General features: G+C 39.1%; 1 protein-coding gene across 1 annotated transcript; it reads left to right on the forward strand.

Moving 5' to 3' along the window:
- The first annotated feature begins 562 nt into the window (after positions 1-562).
- On the forward strand, positions 563-10540 carry lpcat2 (lysophosphatidylcholine acyltransferase 2). The gene is made up of 14 exons (XM_072380198.1): positions 563-854; positions 1232-1374; positions 3314-3531; positions 3948-4060; positions 4332-4392; positions 4742-4800; positions 5052-5086; positions 6356-6410; positions 6661-6743; positions 7096-7221; positions 7350-7503; positions 8195-8293; positions 9083-9224; positions 9411-10540. The coding sequence occupies exons 1-14, from the start codon at positions 744-746 to the stop codon at positions 9587-9589; spliced, it is 1578 nt and encodes a 525-aa protein (XP_072236299.1). The 5' UTR covers positions 563-743; the 3' UTR covers positions 9590-10540.
- The last annotated feature ends 5593 nt before the right edge of the window (positions 10541-16133 follow it).

Consider the following 16133-nt stretch of genomic DNA (forward strand, 5'->3'; position numbering starts at 1 on the left):
AGGCTATTATTCCAAAGGCTCTGCAACCAAATGCAAAAGTCTTTGTTGTTGTCGTTGTTCAACAGATTTTGACATTTTTATTAAATATCCTAGTTTGAGTTTGTTAAATTGCGCTTATTTCTGCGGATATTCAGGCATATGTTTGCTTAAAGATTACAGGTACTGATTAAAGACATTTAGTCTAACCAAATTTCCTTATCTGACAGCGCCATCTTGTGGACGTTCATGAGAGCTCGAAAACGCATTTTAATATCTGAAAATAATCCCTTTTTCTAACTATTGGTTGCTCGTTGTGCATTTCTACAAATGTCTTGGAAAGCTTTTCCTGCATTCCTGTGTCTCCCAGTGTCTCCAAATATCTCCACACACATGCGACACTAGTTTACTTGTCTCTCTGATCTGACTTGAAATGTATTCAAAAGCAATTGAGAAGCATAGGAACATTTCATTTAAATACGAGCAATCGTGGATGACAGAAAATTATTAAGTGCTTGGGGCTATAATCACTGGATGCAGCCACGTTGGGGGAGGAGCTTCACGCCAGTGCGGTTCCGTTCTCGGTGGCCTGTGTGCTTGCGCGCTCTAGTTTGTGTACGCGTGTGTGTGTGTGAGTGCGTGCGCTGCGCTTCATAGGTCGTCATACTGAAGAAATGAGAACGGGCCCCCCAGTTGAGGAAGTGAGATGACAACATAACGCCGCCGTGACTGCAACATTTGCGCGTTTCTTTGCGGACAGGACAGCAATGCCGCCGCAGCGAGTATTCGCTTTGCCGAGGCAGCAATCCCTGCTTTTGCCTGCAGTCATCAACCCGTTCGTCCAAGATACCACACTGACCAAAGCTACACTTATCAAAGTGAGTACGGTGTTGAACTTCGGTGATGAAGGGATATTTTTAAGGAACGGGCAACACAGTGCTCACTTTGTTTCAGATGTGTGAGATTACGCACACACACACACACACACACGGGTTACTGTGTAACCGGGCCTGTAATCTTCTCCGGCGGCTTTGACAATCGGCTTGCCGCACAAACACAATGAGACCCGTTGTGGCTTTTTCTAGAGAGATGACCAGTGCTATGGATTTCTAGAGTCGTGCATTTTTCTGCCTTTTGAACGTGAAACGTTAACCAAGGTGCAGCTGACACTGACAGCTGACAGTGTTGTATAGGCCTACAGTTTATTGGTTAACGTGCCTATGTTTTTTTTTTTAATTCCCCCTTCTCCATGCAGTGTTTCCTGTTGGGAATTTTCCTGGTCCCTCTTCGAGCCATCCTCATTGCGCTGGTCCTGATGGTGACATGGCCGGTGGCTGCCATAATAACTCTCAAGCATCCTGTGAAGGGAGCTGTGGAACCAATGACTGGATGGAGACGGTAACTACTGACAGAGTCTCAGTGCCACTTCAGCAAACCCTCACACAAAGCTGTCCACGCTACAAAGGGCATCAGTCTCCAGACTACAATTGTGGCCCTGTCCGCCTCTGATAAGTCACTTTAAAAAATGTAGTTTAAAAACTCCAGGATTACAAAGCACTAAGCAAGTGTCCCACTCATGGCCCCACTGCATGTAGGCCTGCCATTGGCCAGTCTATGGCAGCATTTGCCCCAGTAACACCACAGGGTGACTGAAAAAGACATACTAAACATATTTTTTTAAACATGCTGTGGCTCTAATAAAAGCTAGGTCTGTGTTGGCTAACATTTCACACACAGGCCTACGATGTATGCAAATACACCCAGTTGTTGCCCAACAGGTACAACGCTTTCATCACCAGATATTACACAAAGCTATGTAACAAAGCAGTTCTCTGCTCATTTGAGCACAAACATTGATTAACTCTTTTAGAAAATATACTGATTAAGATGGTGGTGGTGAGTTCTTGAGATAATCCTCTTTTCTTTTTTTTTTTATCCTAATATACAGTGACATAGTGGAGACTAAATATCTTTGTAACATTTCCAAAACCTCATTTGACGAAGAGGAAGCTCGCTGTAAACATACTGATCAAGAAATGCACAGTATCCAAAGAATCGCATTGTTTTTAAACACTGGAGATATTCTTTTACTAAAACAAGAAAAAGCAGAGGAAGCATGCTTCCCTGCTTCATAAAATGGAACAAGTGGAGGCAGTGCATTCTCAGAATAATAGTTCCTGACATGGCTTTAAGAATGCACAGCTGCATTCACTTTTGCAGAATCATGGTTAGCTAGATCTTATCTGCCCCACAAGTAACATTAGCTCATCTCCCCTCAGTACTCAGAAAGGATATAGTCAGTTGTATTATCAGGGGCTTAAGGTTATCTTAAAACATAATTTATGCCCTTATGAAGAAGCCCACTTTAAAACAGTTAAAGTAATATTACCACGTTATTGGTATCAATATATGTAACAAATGAAAACTGTCTTGCAGTTGATCATGTTACATATTTAGTGCTTTGTAGTGTGAATACAGTATGTAAAGGCATCTTGGATGATTAATATATCATACTAAATGTAAAATATTTGCTTGTAGATTTAGCTCTTTTTGAAAGTGTCAACTTTGCATATAATAGCTGACTCATTGTTCTGTTTTGCACGTAGATCTTGTGACCACAGCTTTCGATATGATTATAACCACATTTGTAGGTGGCGAACAAGGGAAATGCTTATCTGTTCCAGTTAATCGATTTACTGTTTTGCAGATTACAGGCTTAGATATTCTCAGGGTGGTTCAAGCTCTCAAACCCTTAAAAGAAAAAAAGTTTGAAGTTTTTCTATGAGAAAAGGTCACTCGTGCCCCTCTACTGCAGATTTGTTGTTTGTGATTGTCTTACAGTATGTTGCTCTGTGCCCTCTGTATAATGCAGGAAGCCGTGTCTTAGCCATATAAAATTGACCAACTGATACAAATTTAAGCTTTTTGCTCTGAAACCAGCACAACATGATATTAAGCTCCCTGTCCAGCAGAGCAGGATTAATACAGCTTTAAATATTCATGAGCTTGTAATCTCTGAACAAGCTTTAAAAGTTCCACAGCACCATTCATCATTTTGTCCCTGTGCCTCAGTCTGAGCTATGATATCCTACCTTTTCTCTATGATCTGAGGAATTGGTGAAGGTAAAACACATTGCCATTCGAGAGCGAACAGAGAAGTAAACCAATTCTTATTACTAGAACCCTTTCATTCAGTCCATTGAAGAAAAATATGAAATATGCTGAAAGCATGTCTAAAATACTTTATAAAACACATTTCTGCCTTGTCTATTTTTCTACATTTTCAATAATCTCCATAATTCAGTAATCCTTAGTCTTTTTTTTCTGTAATTTCCAGGTTGATGTGTCAAAAGGTGATGGCTGTCTTGGGAAGGGCTTATTACTTCAGCATGGGCTTCAGAGTCGTAGTGAAGGGTACGCAGGTCAGCAGCAACGAGGCCCCAATCCTGGCCGTGGCACCACACTCCACCTTTTTCGACGGAATCGTGTGCGTCGTAGCTGGCTTGCCCTCCACCGTCTCACGTGTTGAGAACCTGGCTACGCCCATCTTTGGCAGTAAGATGCTCTTCATTGGTTTGTTGTTTTTAAGACAGGAAGGTTGGGGCATATGTGCTTGAGGAAACCATGCTTGCTGTAAAAATATCCAAAATGTGCAATGTGTATGTGTGAACTTGTGAAGAACAAACATAAGCATGGAAACTTGTTTTTCTGTCTTACTTTGATTTCACAATTGCACACGTTCTATGAAGGGGGCTTGTGTGACTTATGATCCCTACATTGTACTGTAGGATATCAGTGACTTTGATACTTTAATAACTGTCACATGAGTAAGTTACTGTCCAGTGAAACGGCCTTGCCATATTTAAATGCAAAAAAACAATGAAAGTACATGAAGTAATTGAGGAAAAAATATGTCAAAAAACAACATCTGTACACATTGAAATATTTGTGATGTTTTGCCCTCTCTGCAGGGTTTCTGCGGTGTCTCCAGCCAGTGTTGGTTTCCAGAAATGACCCAGACTCTAGGAAGAACACAATCCAGGAGATTGACAATAGAGCCAAGTCAGGAGGCCACTGGCCACAGGTTTGTTACATTTCAGTTGCAGAAACTGAGAAACCATAAGTCAGAACTCAGGATGTTGGTTTGGTTCACAGTTTCTTATGTTAGTTCTGAAAGACCACACTGCATAAGTCAAGCTCTTTTAACTTTATGCCAGAAAGAGGTGTACAGTGTTGACTCACATTAGTTTAAAAGTGCTCTTTGGGTATTATAACCCTATGCAGCCTATTTGATAAAAAAAAAAAAAGATCAAACACATGATTTTAACATTCAGTAATAATGTTTTGTTGCTCAGGTTCTGATATTTCCAGAGGGAACATGTACAAATCGCTCCTGTCTTATCACATTTAAGCAAGGTAAGTTAAAAAGATATATATTGTCACATGATATAGATTTAAAAAGCTTTTTAGTGATGCAGCATAAAAACACATAAAAGATAAAAATAGGCTCGGTAAAAAGGCAAAAGCGCTGTTTCCTGTTTAATAGTTCCTGTTTAATAGTTCCTTCTGCTGCTGCTTAAAGCACTCTGAGCATTTTCACCTAAAGCTAATCTGCTGGCCACAAAAGCTACACAACAAAAAAGCCACTTGATGGTGAACCTTTCCAAACATTCTGAATGTGATTTTGTTTCCGCATGGACTTGTATCCAATTGGTTCCGATCAAGGTGTTGGCGCAATAAAGTCATAATATTTGTCCTCTTTTAGGTGCATTTATCCCAGGGGTCCCCGTGCAGCCTATGATCATTAGATATCCCAACAAACTGGTGAGTAACTGTGACTCCATTACACCATTGCTACATCTCACCTCACAATTTAGGAGCCAATAGTAGACACTACATTGTACCTCTAAGTTATCACAGAAGAGGTGGAGGTGAAAATGAATGACAGGAATGAGAAAATGATAACAGTTTACTTCCATCCCAGCAAAATCAATGGATCCTCAGTAGTAGAAGTTTGGCTGCTAACGTGTACATCTTATCTTACATCTTATTCATTCCATTCTTTTTTCATTTAGGATACAGTGACATGGACTTGGCAAGGTTTCGGCTCGTGAGTTGCGACTCTTGATGTTTCTTCTACAGCATAGTATGCATGTTCCATCAAGGCAGTGTCGTCTGGCACATTTCAGTAGACAGTGAACACTAATTAAAACAGTAGCTTACAAAATGATTCGCCCCCCCTGGTGTTCTTCCTTTTTTTTAAGCAGTTTGTTGTGCTGCCACATTCTTTGCGTTTGGCGATCATAGATTAAATGGTGCTCTGTGGGATCATCAAAGTTTTGGATCTTATTTTAAATGCCATCCCTGCTTTTTAGTTCTCCACAGCTTTGTCTCTGACAGGTTTCGGAGAGCTCGCTCATCGTCATGGTGTTGTTTTCTTGATGGTGCCTCTTAGTTGGTGTTGTTGCAGACTTTGGGGCCTTTTCGATAAGGTCTATACATACTGAGAAGATGTGACACTGATGTGCATAAGGTGGACCTTATCCGACAGAATGAGTGACTTCTGAAGTGAATTGATAGCACCAAATCTTTTTCTGGGGATTCATTACAAAGACGGTGACTACATTTAAGCACACAACCCCTTTCCTTTTTTTAGAACTTAAACTGGACTATTTTTTGTGGATTTTTACACAATATTCTCCAAAACATCTATTTTTCTGGATACTTTTTCTGGACAGGAAAACACCAAGGGGGATTAATGTTTTTTAAGTCACTGTTTACTACACATATACATATATATATATATTAGGGCTGTCAATCGATTGAAACATTTAGTCGCGATTAATCAATTTTTCCATAGTTAACTCGTGATTAATCACAAAATAAATGTTTTATTATCGATAATAATAATAGATATTTTTTAATACTCTTACCAACATGGTAACAGACAAATATGCGTTATTTATGCAAATTAATTTTATATTTACATTAACCCAAAACAAATTGTCCTGATAAATAATGGACAACTGGATAACTCAGTTCACATTGACAGTAACGGCAGATAACTTTGGTCCTGTCGAGACAACCATCTGGCAGGGTTTTAAAGATGAACTTGCCATTCAAAACACCCTTTTCTTTCTCCAATTATTTTGCCAGCTTCTCAAACTACAGAGCGGACCAACAGTCATATTTCTAGAACATGCCCACCATAATCTTGCGTGAAAAAATGAGTGCCGTTAAGAGGAATTTTCAGTAACTTGTTATTAACGTGTTCATTTTGACAGCCCTATTATCTCTCTCTATATATATATATCTATATATATATATGGATAGACAGATATGTATATACAACAAAGTACCATCCTTGTATTATTTGTAGGAAGACCCTGCTGCTTCTAACACTGTGCCAGCTCTACACCACCGTCGAGATAGAGGTAAAAAAATGTTTTACTTTTACTTGCTGAGTGCATCTTGATGTGAGGTTGTAGAAAGACTTATAGTGGTTTCAGATACTTTGTATAGTTAAATGACCATTCTCTGCTCTCGGTTTATGCTCTACCTGTTATGGTACCGTATCAGCCTGCTGCAGAGATGTGTATTCTGGCTTTCATGCACAAGTGTAGAACTCTACTTTCTGCTTGACCTTCCTTGTGACCTTTCTTCTCTGTTTGTTCTGTTTTCCAGTTCCTGCCGCCGCACATCCCCACAGAAGAGGAGAAGAAAAGCCCCGCTCTGTTTGCCAGCAGAGTGAGACAAACTATGGCCCAGTGAGTGTTCATTGGTCTTATGCCTGTTATGCCTTGTGGAAAGCACTTTGTGTTGTTGAATGGCACTATACAAAACACTTTCCTTGCTTTGAATTGCACATTCCTCTGTGTCCCTTGAGTGCACAGCAGAACAAAGTTCCATAGAAAAGCGAGAGTATATATTTCTACAAGTAATAAATAAAGTGGAAAACATGTATAATGTGCATAAGTTGATGAAAAACACATTTGTGTGTGTTGAGTTTGGCTTCTGCTTTGCTCGGATCTCCCACATCCTCGAATATCTTTCTCGACTGCTCCCTCCTACACCTCACAAGCATTTCAGCCGACCCCTAATTAGACTGTCTGTTTTCAGAGCTTTGGGAGTTCCAGTGACAGACCACACATATGAAGACTGTCGCCTGATGATCTCAGCTGGCGACCTGACACTTCCAATGGAGGCTGGTCTGGTTGAGTTCACCAAAATTAGCCGCAAACTTAAGTAAGAACATCACATTAAGGTACACTGTAGGCATTTGGAGGCTTGGAAGTTATCATCTACAAATGATAAAATCAAAATAGAATATTAATGCCAATAACAATGGTTCTTATTGTGCCCTTTTGACTTAGTCTGAAATGGGACAATGTGAGGAAGGAGCTTGAGAGTTTCGCAGCCATGGCCAGCGCCTGTAAGGGAGGCCGTATAACCATTGACGAGTTTGCCGGTTTCCTGAAGCTGCCTGTCAACCCAGTTCTCCAGGAGCTGTTTGCGCTGTTTGACAGGGTGAGGACGTGTATTAAATATTTGGTTGACTTTTTATACAACTTGCATAACCCAGGCCAATGATTAACACCAGTTTGAATGAATAATAAGATGCTGAAGTTCCTTTTGTTTTATTGAGTCTTAATAGAGTAGAAAAAGTTGCCTGAACAAACAGTCAGTGTTTACAGCATATAGTTGAACAATGCCAGTAACAATAAATCTACACTATAGTAGGATAGGTTCACTGCATATCAGTTGTACCAGTGTAAGTCAAATTTAAAGGGTGGTGATGGTGTGGGTTCAGGATTTATGCAACCTGAAAGAGGAAATTATGAGAGGAAATTATGATGAAAGCTGTTTTTACTCCTTCCGTGATAATGCTGCCAAAGGTATGAGTAGGAACGGAACATTTCTAAGAGGAAAAAAGAACAAAAACAGTTTCTGAAATCTGTGTAAAATGATGATTTGTTCCCAAAATTCTTTCCTCACATTTTTTCCATAATAGAGAATCGCTTTTCATAGAAATCTTTTGTTAATGATCTTTTATAGCATATTATCTGTATTAAGCAGTCAGTGTCGTTCAAACTAGAAAAAAGACCGATCCCATCGTCTTTATGATCAGATTTGATGATTTTTGGATTCCAGACAGAAAGGATCAATTATAAAGCACTACCCATCATAACACTCAGTATTGTCTCTTTGACTTTTCTAGGATGGAGACGGCACCATTGACTTCAGGGAGTATGTGATTGGTGTGACCATCTTGTGTCGACCTGCTAACACTGAAGATGTGCTACGAATGGCGTTCCAGGTAGGATGGGAAAAAATGATGACACTGTTGTATTTCTGCTAGAGACAGAATGTTATACAAGACTGCACAGTGGTAAACAATGTAGAACCCTGCACAGAAATCTGTTGGTATCCAACAAATGGGTATCCAACAAATGTGCTCACTCAAGCCCAAAGCTAGTACTTGGTGGGACTTCTTTTGCATACAGCTTGATAAGGCTTGTATGCCACACTTACTCTCTTACATCCATCATGGTTGTTCTATTGCATTATACATTTCCTGCTGTTGTAAGTATTGCATTGGGGTTTATTGCTTTATTGTTAAAGGTAAAGAGTACATTTAGACAGATTGTATATATACTGTATACAGACATAGAATATTTACATTTATACTGAATATGAAAAGTAAAAGTTAAAATGATTATAAAAAACAAAATTAAAGCAAAAAGATGAAGGTCCCAGCTCCGTGTTTCCTGTCTGTGCGCAGCAGTCAGCAGCAGCACTGCTGCAGAAAGAACAGAGGCAGCATTCAGAGAGGCATGGATAATGTCAAGTTAAGAAAGTGTGCCTGTCGTGTAAAGTGTGGAGTCATTTTGCAGGCCATCAGGATAGACGTGGCTTTGAATAAACAGCAACTGAACGCTTATTTTTGTGTGACTAATTTGTCAAAAGCTGATACACTGTATTTTCTGTTTATCTCACCACATGTCCCAGTTTTATGTTTTGTTTTTTTTTAAATATTTTTTCCTGAGCCTGCAAACATTTAAAAGACACCATATAAATTTTGGACTTGCTGTCCTCCCTCTTGCAGCTGTTTGACACAGATGAAGATGAGAAAATCACCCACGATGAATTTACTGCTCTGCTGCGCTCTGCTTTGGGTGTGTCAGATTTAAACATGGCCAAACTCTTCAAGGAGATTGATGCAGATGGCTCTGGTTTTATCACCTTCAGTAAGTGGATTCTCCTTTGGGACAAAGCTACATTTCTGTCTTTAAATCTTCTGTAATTCCACTTGGGTATTATATTAAGGTGGGAAAACGTGCAGTAAATAAATGCATATATACCTTCAGCCACACTGGATCCTGATTTATTTATTTTTTCTCTTTTTCGTCTTCTCCGTGCTTGTTATTCCCCAGATGAGTTTCAAGCTTTCGCTACAACCCACCCAGAGTATGCCAAACTCTTTACCACCTACCTGGAGCTTCAGAGATTCCAAGCGATCCGAGAAGCAAGACCGGGTGATCTGGAATTGGCTGGCAGCACCAGTTCAGGGGAAAAAAATGAAGACAGCACATCTGACAAAAAAGATGACTGAGACTGAAACAGATTGTGAACTTGGCTCGGCTGCCCTGACAGAAAAAATGCAAGGCTGTCATTTTTTCTATGTAGTCTAACTCACAAATTCAAATTCATATCAAGTATTTTTTCTGTTTTTGATAATCGTGCCTTCCTGAGATTTTAAATGAGAACTTTCCTAGCTTGTTGCATAAGGAATACTTTATGTCCAGTAAGACAGGATGAGATTAAATGTTTTATATTTGTGTTTTTTTTATTAACCATCTAAACCCTGCAAAGTTTCAATCTAACCTGAGAGACTGTTTTTTTTTTGCTATACTTGAGAATATTTTCTCAAGTCAACACCACATTTTCAACAGTTTTTATGACCTCACCCGCTCTTGCTCTGAGATGAACACACCCTAAATTACTTTTATACTTTGTGGATTGTCTTTAACTGAGAGGAAAAATTGCCAAACCAACATGTTTTTAAAAATAAGTGAAGAGTTCACGTGCTTTTGTGTTCCAGTATAATTAGTGTTTCCTTTGGTAAGAGCTACACATTCTGGCAAGTCAGAGATGTATCCTCTGTATTAAAGCTATGTTTATAAAGAGCATAGATGCTGTGCATTACATTTTTTTTCCAGCACTCAGGGACACAAACCATGTAAGACGGCTTTGTAATTAGCCAGAGGTTTGCTTTGCATGTCTATCTATTTGCATTTCTACTGAAGACTGTTGTTGCTGAGACAGCAGCGTGTCTGTGCAGTTTTAGGTTTACTTAAGCAAATCAACTCCTGAAAATAGGGCAATTTGTGAGCAAAAAGGCAACAGTGCGTCTTCACAGCAGCATATTCCAGTGGGGTATGCTTTGAGATTAACAAGAGGCATTGTTATTTATTTAGCAGGGTGTATTGCAATTATGTGGCTTTCCCTTTTTTGTTAACACTGCAAATTTTGCTTTTTAAAATAAAACCAGAATACAACACCATTCCCTTGTTTGTGTGTGTGTGATTATTATTATTTTTTTTTTAATATTCATCACTTAGGAAACTTCTAAACTTCTCAGACTCACTTTTTTTTTAATGAGACCCAACTGCAATGGGCAGAATACAGTTTCACTGCTGCATCTCTAAAACCACCACAAGGTGCCAGCAGTTATCTGCTACAATTCCAGTGTATGTGTTATATGTCAGTTTTAATAGTTTCTGTCATACGTGCTGTACTTTTGACATTGTGAGTTCAGGCATCAATCTTTATGGTAATGAGCATGCAGCAGTTTGCGTGTGATATTCAACCTGTTTTCAACCATGAGGCATACTCTAACAGAGTGATACATTACGTAACTGAATGCAACAGACGTACTGTATCACTGTCGGCATTCTGTGTGAATGGAGATTAATTTAGTTTCGGTGTGAATCAAAACATTTCAAATACCTCAAACTCTGGTATTAATTGTGCAAAGAAAACAATCAAGTTTCAGCAAACGCTGTGTGCAGTCAGGGATACGGGCAGATATTAAAACAGAGGGGTTGAGAGATGACCCGGAGGATTTCTGTTATCGTCTTTATATTTCCACACCAGCAAAAAAACAGCAGAAACCTTAATCTTATACATAAATAGTTCAAACTACAGTTGATCTTAGGAATATTGTTAAGAAAATAATTGTATTATCATGATTTATGTGGTGTAAGATTGTGAGTCATTCCATTTCTTCTTCTGGCTTCTCTGTGACCCCAAGTGTTATCACTATGTGTCATGGACATTTACAGCATCTGTGCGCTAAAGAAACATTCAATCAATAAAGTAGCAAATTTATGGGCATTCAAGACTTGGGTATTGATATATTATATCTATTTTGTCAACCATTTTCTTTTATAATGTGTGGAAAAGTTCTCAGAAGAAGGATTTGAAAGAAGAAGAAGAAGGATTGAAAATACACAGTTTCATTAAAAAGCTCCCTCTTTGTGTGGAAATTGTTCAGATATCTCCTTATTAATCCAAACACTGCTTATTTTTGCTAGGATTACGAGTTGATATTAACCTACCATTTGTTCCTCCTCAACTGCTTTAAGAAGTGGGCATGATGCTAGTATAAGTTGTTGACAGCACTCACACTTGCACAGAAACACATGTTCTTGCACAGTCCTGCTAGATATGTACCACACACAGGAGGCTGAAATGAAGGATGGATCGAGGATTTCCTCATTAAAAGCCTGCTGTTAGACAAACTGTGATTACCAGCTGTGATTTCCACGTTCAATTTGTTTTAACCTTTTCTAACGTACAGAGGCTCATTTCATTTTGATCAAAATTGATGAGAAGGCATAGAATCAATTAAATCACATTGTTGCCGTGCTTACAACAGTTTGACTCCTTCCCTACCCACAGTGTTTGCTCTTCTCTCTCTCAGCCCTGTGCTCCTCCATCCTCCCGCTTTCCCCTGTTTGTATATTGCTGTATCCATTTCAGCCCTGCCTGGAGGGTGATCCTGTCGCAGTAGATTGTGGGAGATATGTGTTGGTAATTTGATTTGGTCTCCTCAGGTCCTGAGTGAATGAGGAGCCTCTGTTTGCGAAGACAAGCCGGACACAGGTCTCATACAGATGGGGGACTCACCGTGTCAGGCTGGAAGAAAAGGTCAGAATCAACAGGCCTCATTGTTAAACTGATGTGGCACAACTATATGCATCAGTTTAAACAGGTAGCTCATCTTTTTCAGGGAGAGTAAGGAAAAGTCATTGTTGAGTGTCACTTTCTACAGCGCTGAATTGATTGACTGTCAATATCTAAGGTAAATAAAGGAAATGAGAACAGTTTGGATGAAATGTACCAACTGTACAGAATTCTTTTTTGGAGGGGTCGCCCTTCAGATTTCTACAGTATATGCAGACTGAACCAATTCAAGTCTGACCTGTTTGACTGCAAATATACAAAATAACCAGCTGATTCACCATCAGTGTAAACAGATCTTTAAAAAATAGAAGTGAGAGTTGATTGGCTGTCATTAGGGCATGGATGTTTTAAGAATGTTACATAAGAGGAAAAAAAATCTAAATTGTTCTTGCCTCACCTTCCTATAGAATGGACTTTCCTGCCTATAACAACAGGATACCTGGGCGTGCACATACACTCATTCGACTCAGCCTTCATACTGCATGACGAACATGGATGTGGAGTTTCAAAAGGTCAGCGCAATATGCACAAACATTAGCTAACAGGTTAGAAAAGTGGAGAACTTTGCTGGACAGAACATCTGAGCAAGATCCATTAGTGTTAATGCTGGAAATAACAAAGAAATATTGAGGTGTGAAGAAATGTATCTCCTTCCATACCGCACATGTCTGAAACAAAGCCTTGAAAAGGTACTGTATCAGGCTATCAGTTTCTATTCAGACCAGAATGTTTTGTTCCTCACTGCAATGTTAGCTATGCTATGGAAGCACAGTACAGGTCTTTTACATTATTTAGTACACTGTTTAAATTAATAAAATGAGCATTAGACACATTTTAGGATGTCAGCATATTTACAACAATGCTTGGCAGCATGACATACCTTTTTTAAAGATGAATCCGTTGTTTGGTCTGCTCTCAGAGCACATTGTCCATCTACTCTTAGCTGAAAATGCTTTTATGCTGATGGACGTTTGTTTTAAGTATTCTGGCGTGGTGGGTTTTTTATACATTTGTGCTGTGATCCAAGCACTCACATGCACACATCTTCACACACCATTGATTGCTGCTGGCTTGAGCCTGGCAGCCTGTCTCCTTCAGCTCTTCAGGGAGTTCCTCCAAACCTCATTGTTGGGTTTCCTCACTGCACCAGATGACACCTTGTTGATTTCTCTCCCATTATTCTCTCAGGAAAATGATTGTTCCCTATTTCCCATGTGATGGTTTATAGGAACGGTGAAGGTCCTGGTGAGGGCAAAGTTTGAGATTCTGTATGAAGCATGTGTTGTTCAATGGTGTTATCTGTGCCAGTATCTGCAGCCCAGGTTTGTTTTCTTATTTAATGTTTTGGGTGTTTCACATCTCTTTATTTGACTCCTTTATTTTTTTGGGCTGACGGGCAACAACGTTTCCTGTGTAATATTCGAGGATGGGTCAACCCGAGGTTGTCGAAAGATAATTATCTTTTAATCACCTACTAAGGTGTGGAAGTGTTTATTCCAAGCAAACACAAACCAAACTTATGCACTCCAGGGGACAGGGAAAAAACTTGTTTCATCATTGTACCTAATGTTTTTCTCATCACTTCTAAGAATCAAGCGAGGAAAATGATGATGTGCTACAGTGTTTATGACTGCTCAACACTGTCTTATGCAACACTTTCAGAACAGAAAAGTATAAACTGAGTGGAAATTCAAATGGGTCTCTGATAGTGTTTTTTTGTGAGATGTATTAATCAGCCAAGGACATCTTTTTTTCTTCCCACTTCAAACAGCAGCCTTGCTAATCCTCATGCAGTCAGGCCTAGCTTTTTATGCCCCTTAATTAGTCCCCACTATTCACCCTCAACTCATATATTCCCCCTGTTGTGATGTGAAAGGGTAGGAACTCCCTAAAGATCAAACTAATCAAAGGAGACCATCCCTGGTTATCATTTCAAACCAGACCAATTTGAGGACATTTGCTTTATAGAATGTTGGAGCTGTCCAAGGCAGAGAAGCTTAAATTACTTCACTACACACTTAAACATTACCCAGCATTTCCCAGATGGGCTGTATACTAAGAATAAAGTTTCTTAGTCATCAGACAGCTCACGTTATTGTTTTTTTCACCATATATGTACATCATACAGGAAAAAAGATTCAACATTGCTGAGATACATAATTTTCTGCAGATATGAGAAAGCCCAGAGGGAGAGGCTTAATGACACTGCAAATTTAAGGAGGCCAGGAGAGATTTAAACCAGAGAGATTTAAGCCAGGGAGACTTCATGGCGTGCACAACAAAACAAACCCCACTCAATGTTAATACCACGATCTGACTGCCATGTAGTTATGACCTGCCACTTAAAATCTGAGAAATGTGAAAATAGTAAAGACCGCAATTTAATTTATTTTACATTTAAGAAGTTCCTTAGTGTCAAAGTGTAATTCTTTCAATGAGGTATCAGCGAGTGCATTCCAAATCTAACATCCTTCATGGTGCATGTTTGCATTATGGTTGGTGGCGAAAAGTCGATCCAAATGCAGATACGGATGCAGACAGGAAGTTGAAGGAACTAGATTGGATTTATTCAAGAACTGTAATAAAAAGCTTGGGTGAGCTGGAACATTAAAAAAAATACTAAACTGACAAAATAAAAACTAAAGAAAACATGACAAAGAACATGGGAAAGACTACATAGACATGAGATGATAACAATGAGGATCTGACAAGGACTGACAGAAATAAGGCAGCCTACTGTGAAGGAACTGATGAGTGAATGATTGCAGCTGAGACAGAGTGAGTGAGTGAGTGAGTGAGTGAGTGAGTGAGTGAGTGAGTGAGTGAGTGAGTGAGTGAGTGAGTGAGTGAGTGAGTGAGTGAGTGAGTGAGTGAGTGAGTGAGTGAGTGAGTGAGTGGAGCAAAGGACTTGAACAGGGAATCTGAGGATGACTACTGGAGGAAAGTTGGAAAAAGAACAAAACAGAACTGAGGCGAGACAAGACTAATTGACTCAAAGTGAAACTAACAAAGACAAAACATGAGAGTAACTATTACAAACAACTAAAAGCTAGACTAATACAAACCAAAAAAAAAACCTGATAACAAACCAATAACTCAAGAACACAAAACAGAATGAAAACAACAACAAAAAAAAAAGACCAGAAAACCAAAGAACAAGAAATCAAAACACAAATAACCATGGATCATGACATTTTGTGCAAAAAGACAGAAAGGAACATAATCGTTGCTGTGATTCCAACCAAATGCTTGGTTTAAATTCACAGGGGTTATACTGTGGCTGCTGAGAGGCTGCGTCATCTTTCATTAGATTATTTTTCGAGAGATCAGACCTTACGAGAAATATAAAAAGGAGGGTCTCAAGAACCAGAGTAAGGGATCCAAGGTGATCACCGTAAAAAAGATGAAGGATGGTATTACATTGCCTTGGGCAGTATTTTCCATGGATAAAGCTATGTGTCTACTTTTTTTGTTAAGATTCTAATGTCAGTGACGCACCTGTAGTATGCACATCAAAGATCATCTATGAGGACATTTTCATCAACCCACATAAACATTTTTTATTACTTATGCCTTCATTTGTAAAGAAACTCACTTGTCAAATAGAAAGAAAAAAAATCAAGCATCTACTTTGAAACAATCAACGATCAACATATAATACATTTTGGCCAGAGATATTGAAATGTGTCTCACAATGCAAAATAGTGTGGAACAATAACATTAATTCAGGAGAAAACAACAGTAATAACACATGGTCCTTTATTGTTACCTGGTCTGTGGCTTTACCCTCACTGCAGTTATTCAATCTCCACAAACAAAACACCCAAAAGTAGCCCTATTAGGGCTTTATAAAACAAGCATTGGAGAGCAAAGAGGACATTCATTGACTTTAATGGGATGAACTGATC

The sequence above is a fragment of the Leuresthes tenuis genome, unplaced genomic scaffold (assembly GCF_036924035.1).
Source record: "Leuresthes tenuis unplaced genomic scaffold, fLeuTen1.0.hap1 SCAF_2, whole genome shotgun sequence".
Taxonomy (NCBI): Eukaryota; Metazoa; Chordata; class Actinopteri; order Atheriniformes; family Atherinopsidae; genus Leuresthes; species Leuresthes tenuis.

Coding starts and splice junctions, on each gene's coding strand:
- lpcat2 (XM_072380198.1), top strand. CDS start 744: ATGCCGCCGCAGCGAGTATTCGCTTTGCCGAGGCAGCAATCCCTGCTT. Junction 1,375..3,313: donor CCAATGACTGGATGGAGACG/GTAACTACTGAC, acceptor TGTAATTTCCAG/GTTGATGTGTCAAAAGGTGA. Junction 3,532..3,947: donor GGCTACGCCCATCTTTGGCA/GTAAGATGCTCT, acceptor CCCTCTCTGCAG/GGTTTCTGCGGTGTCTCCAG.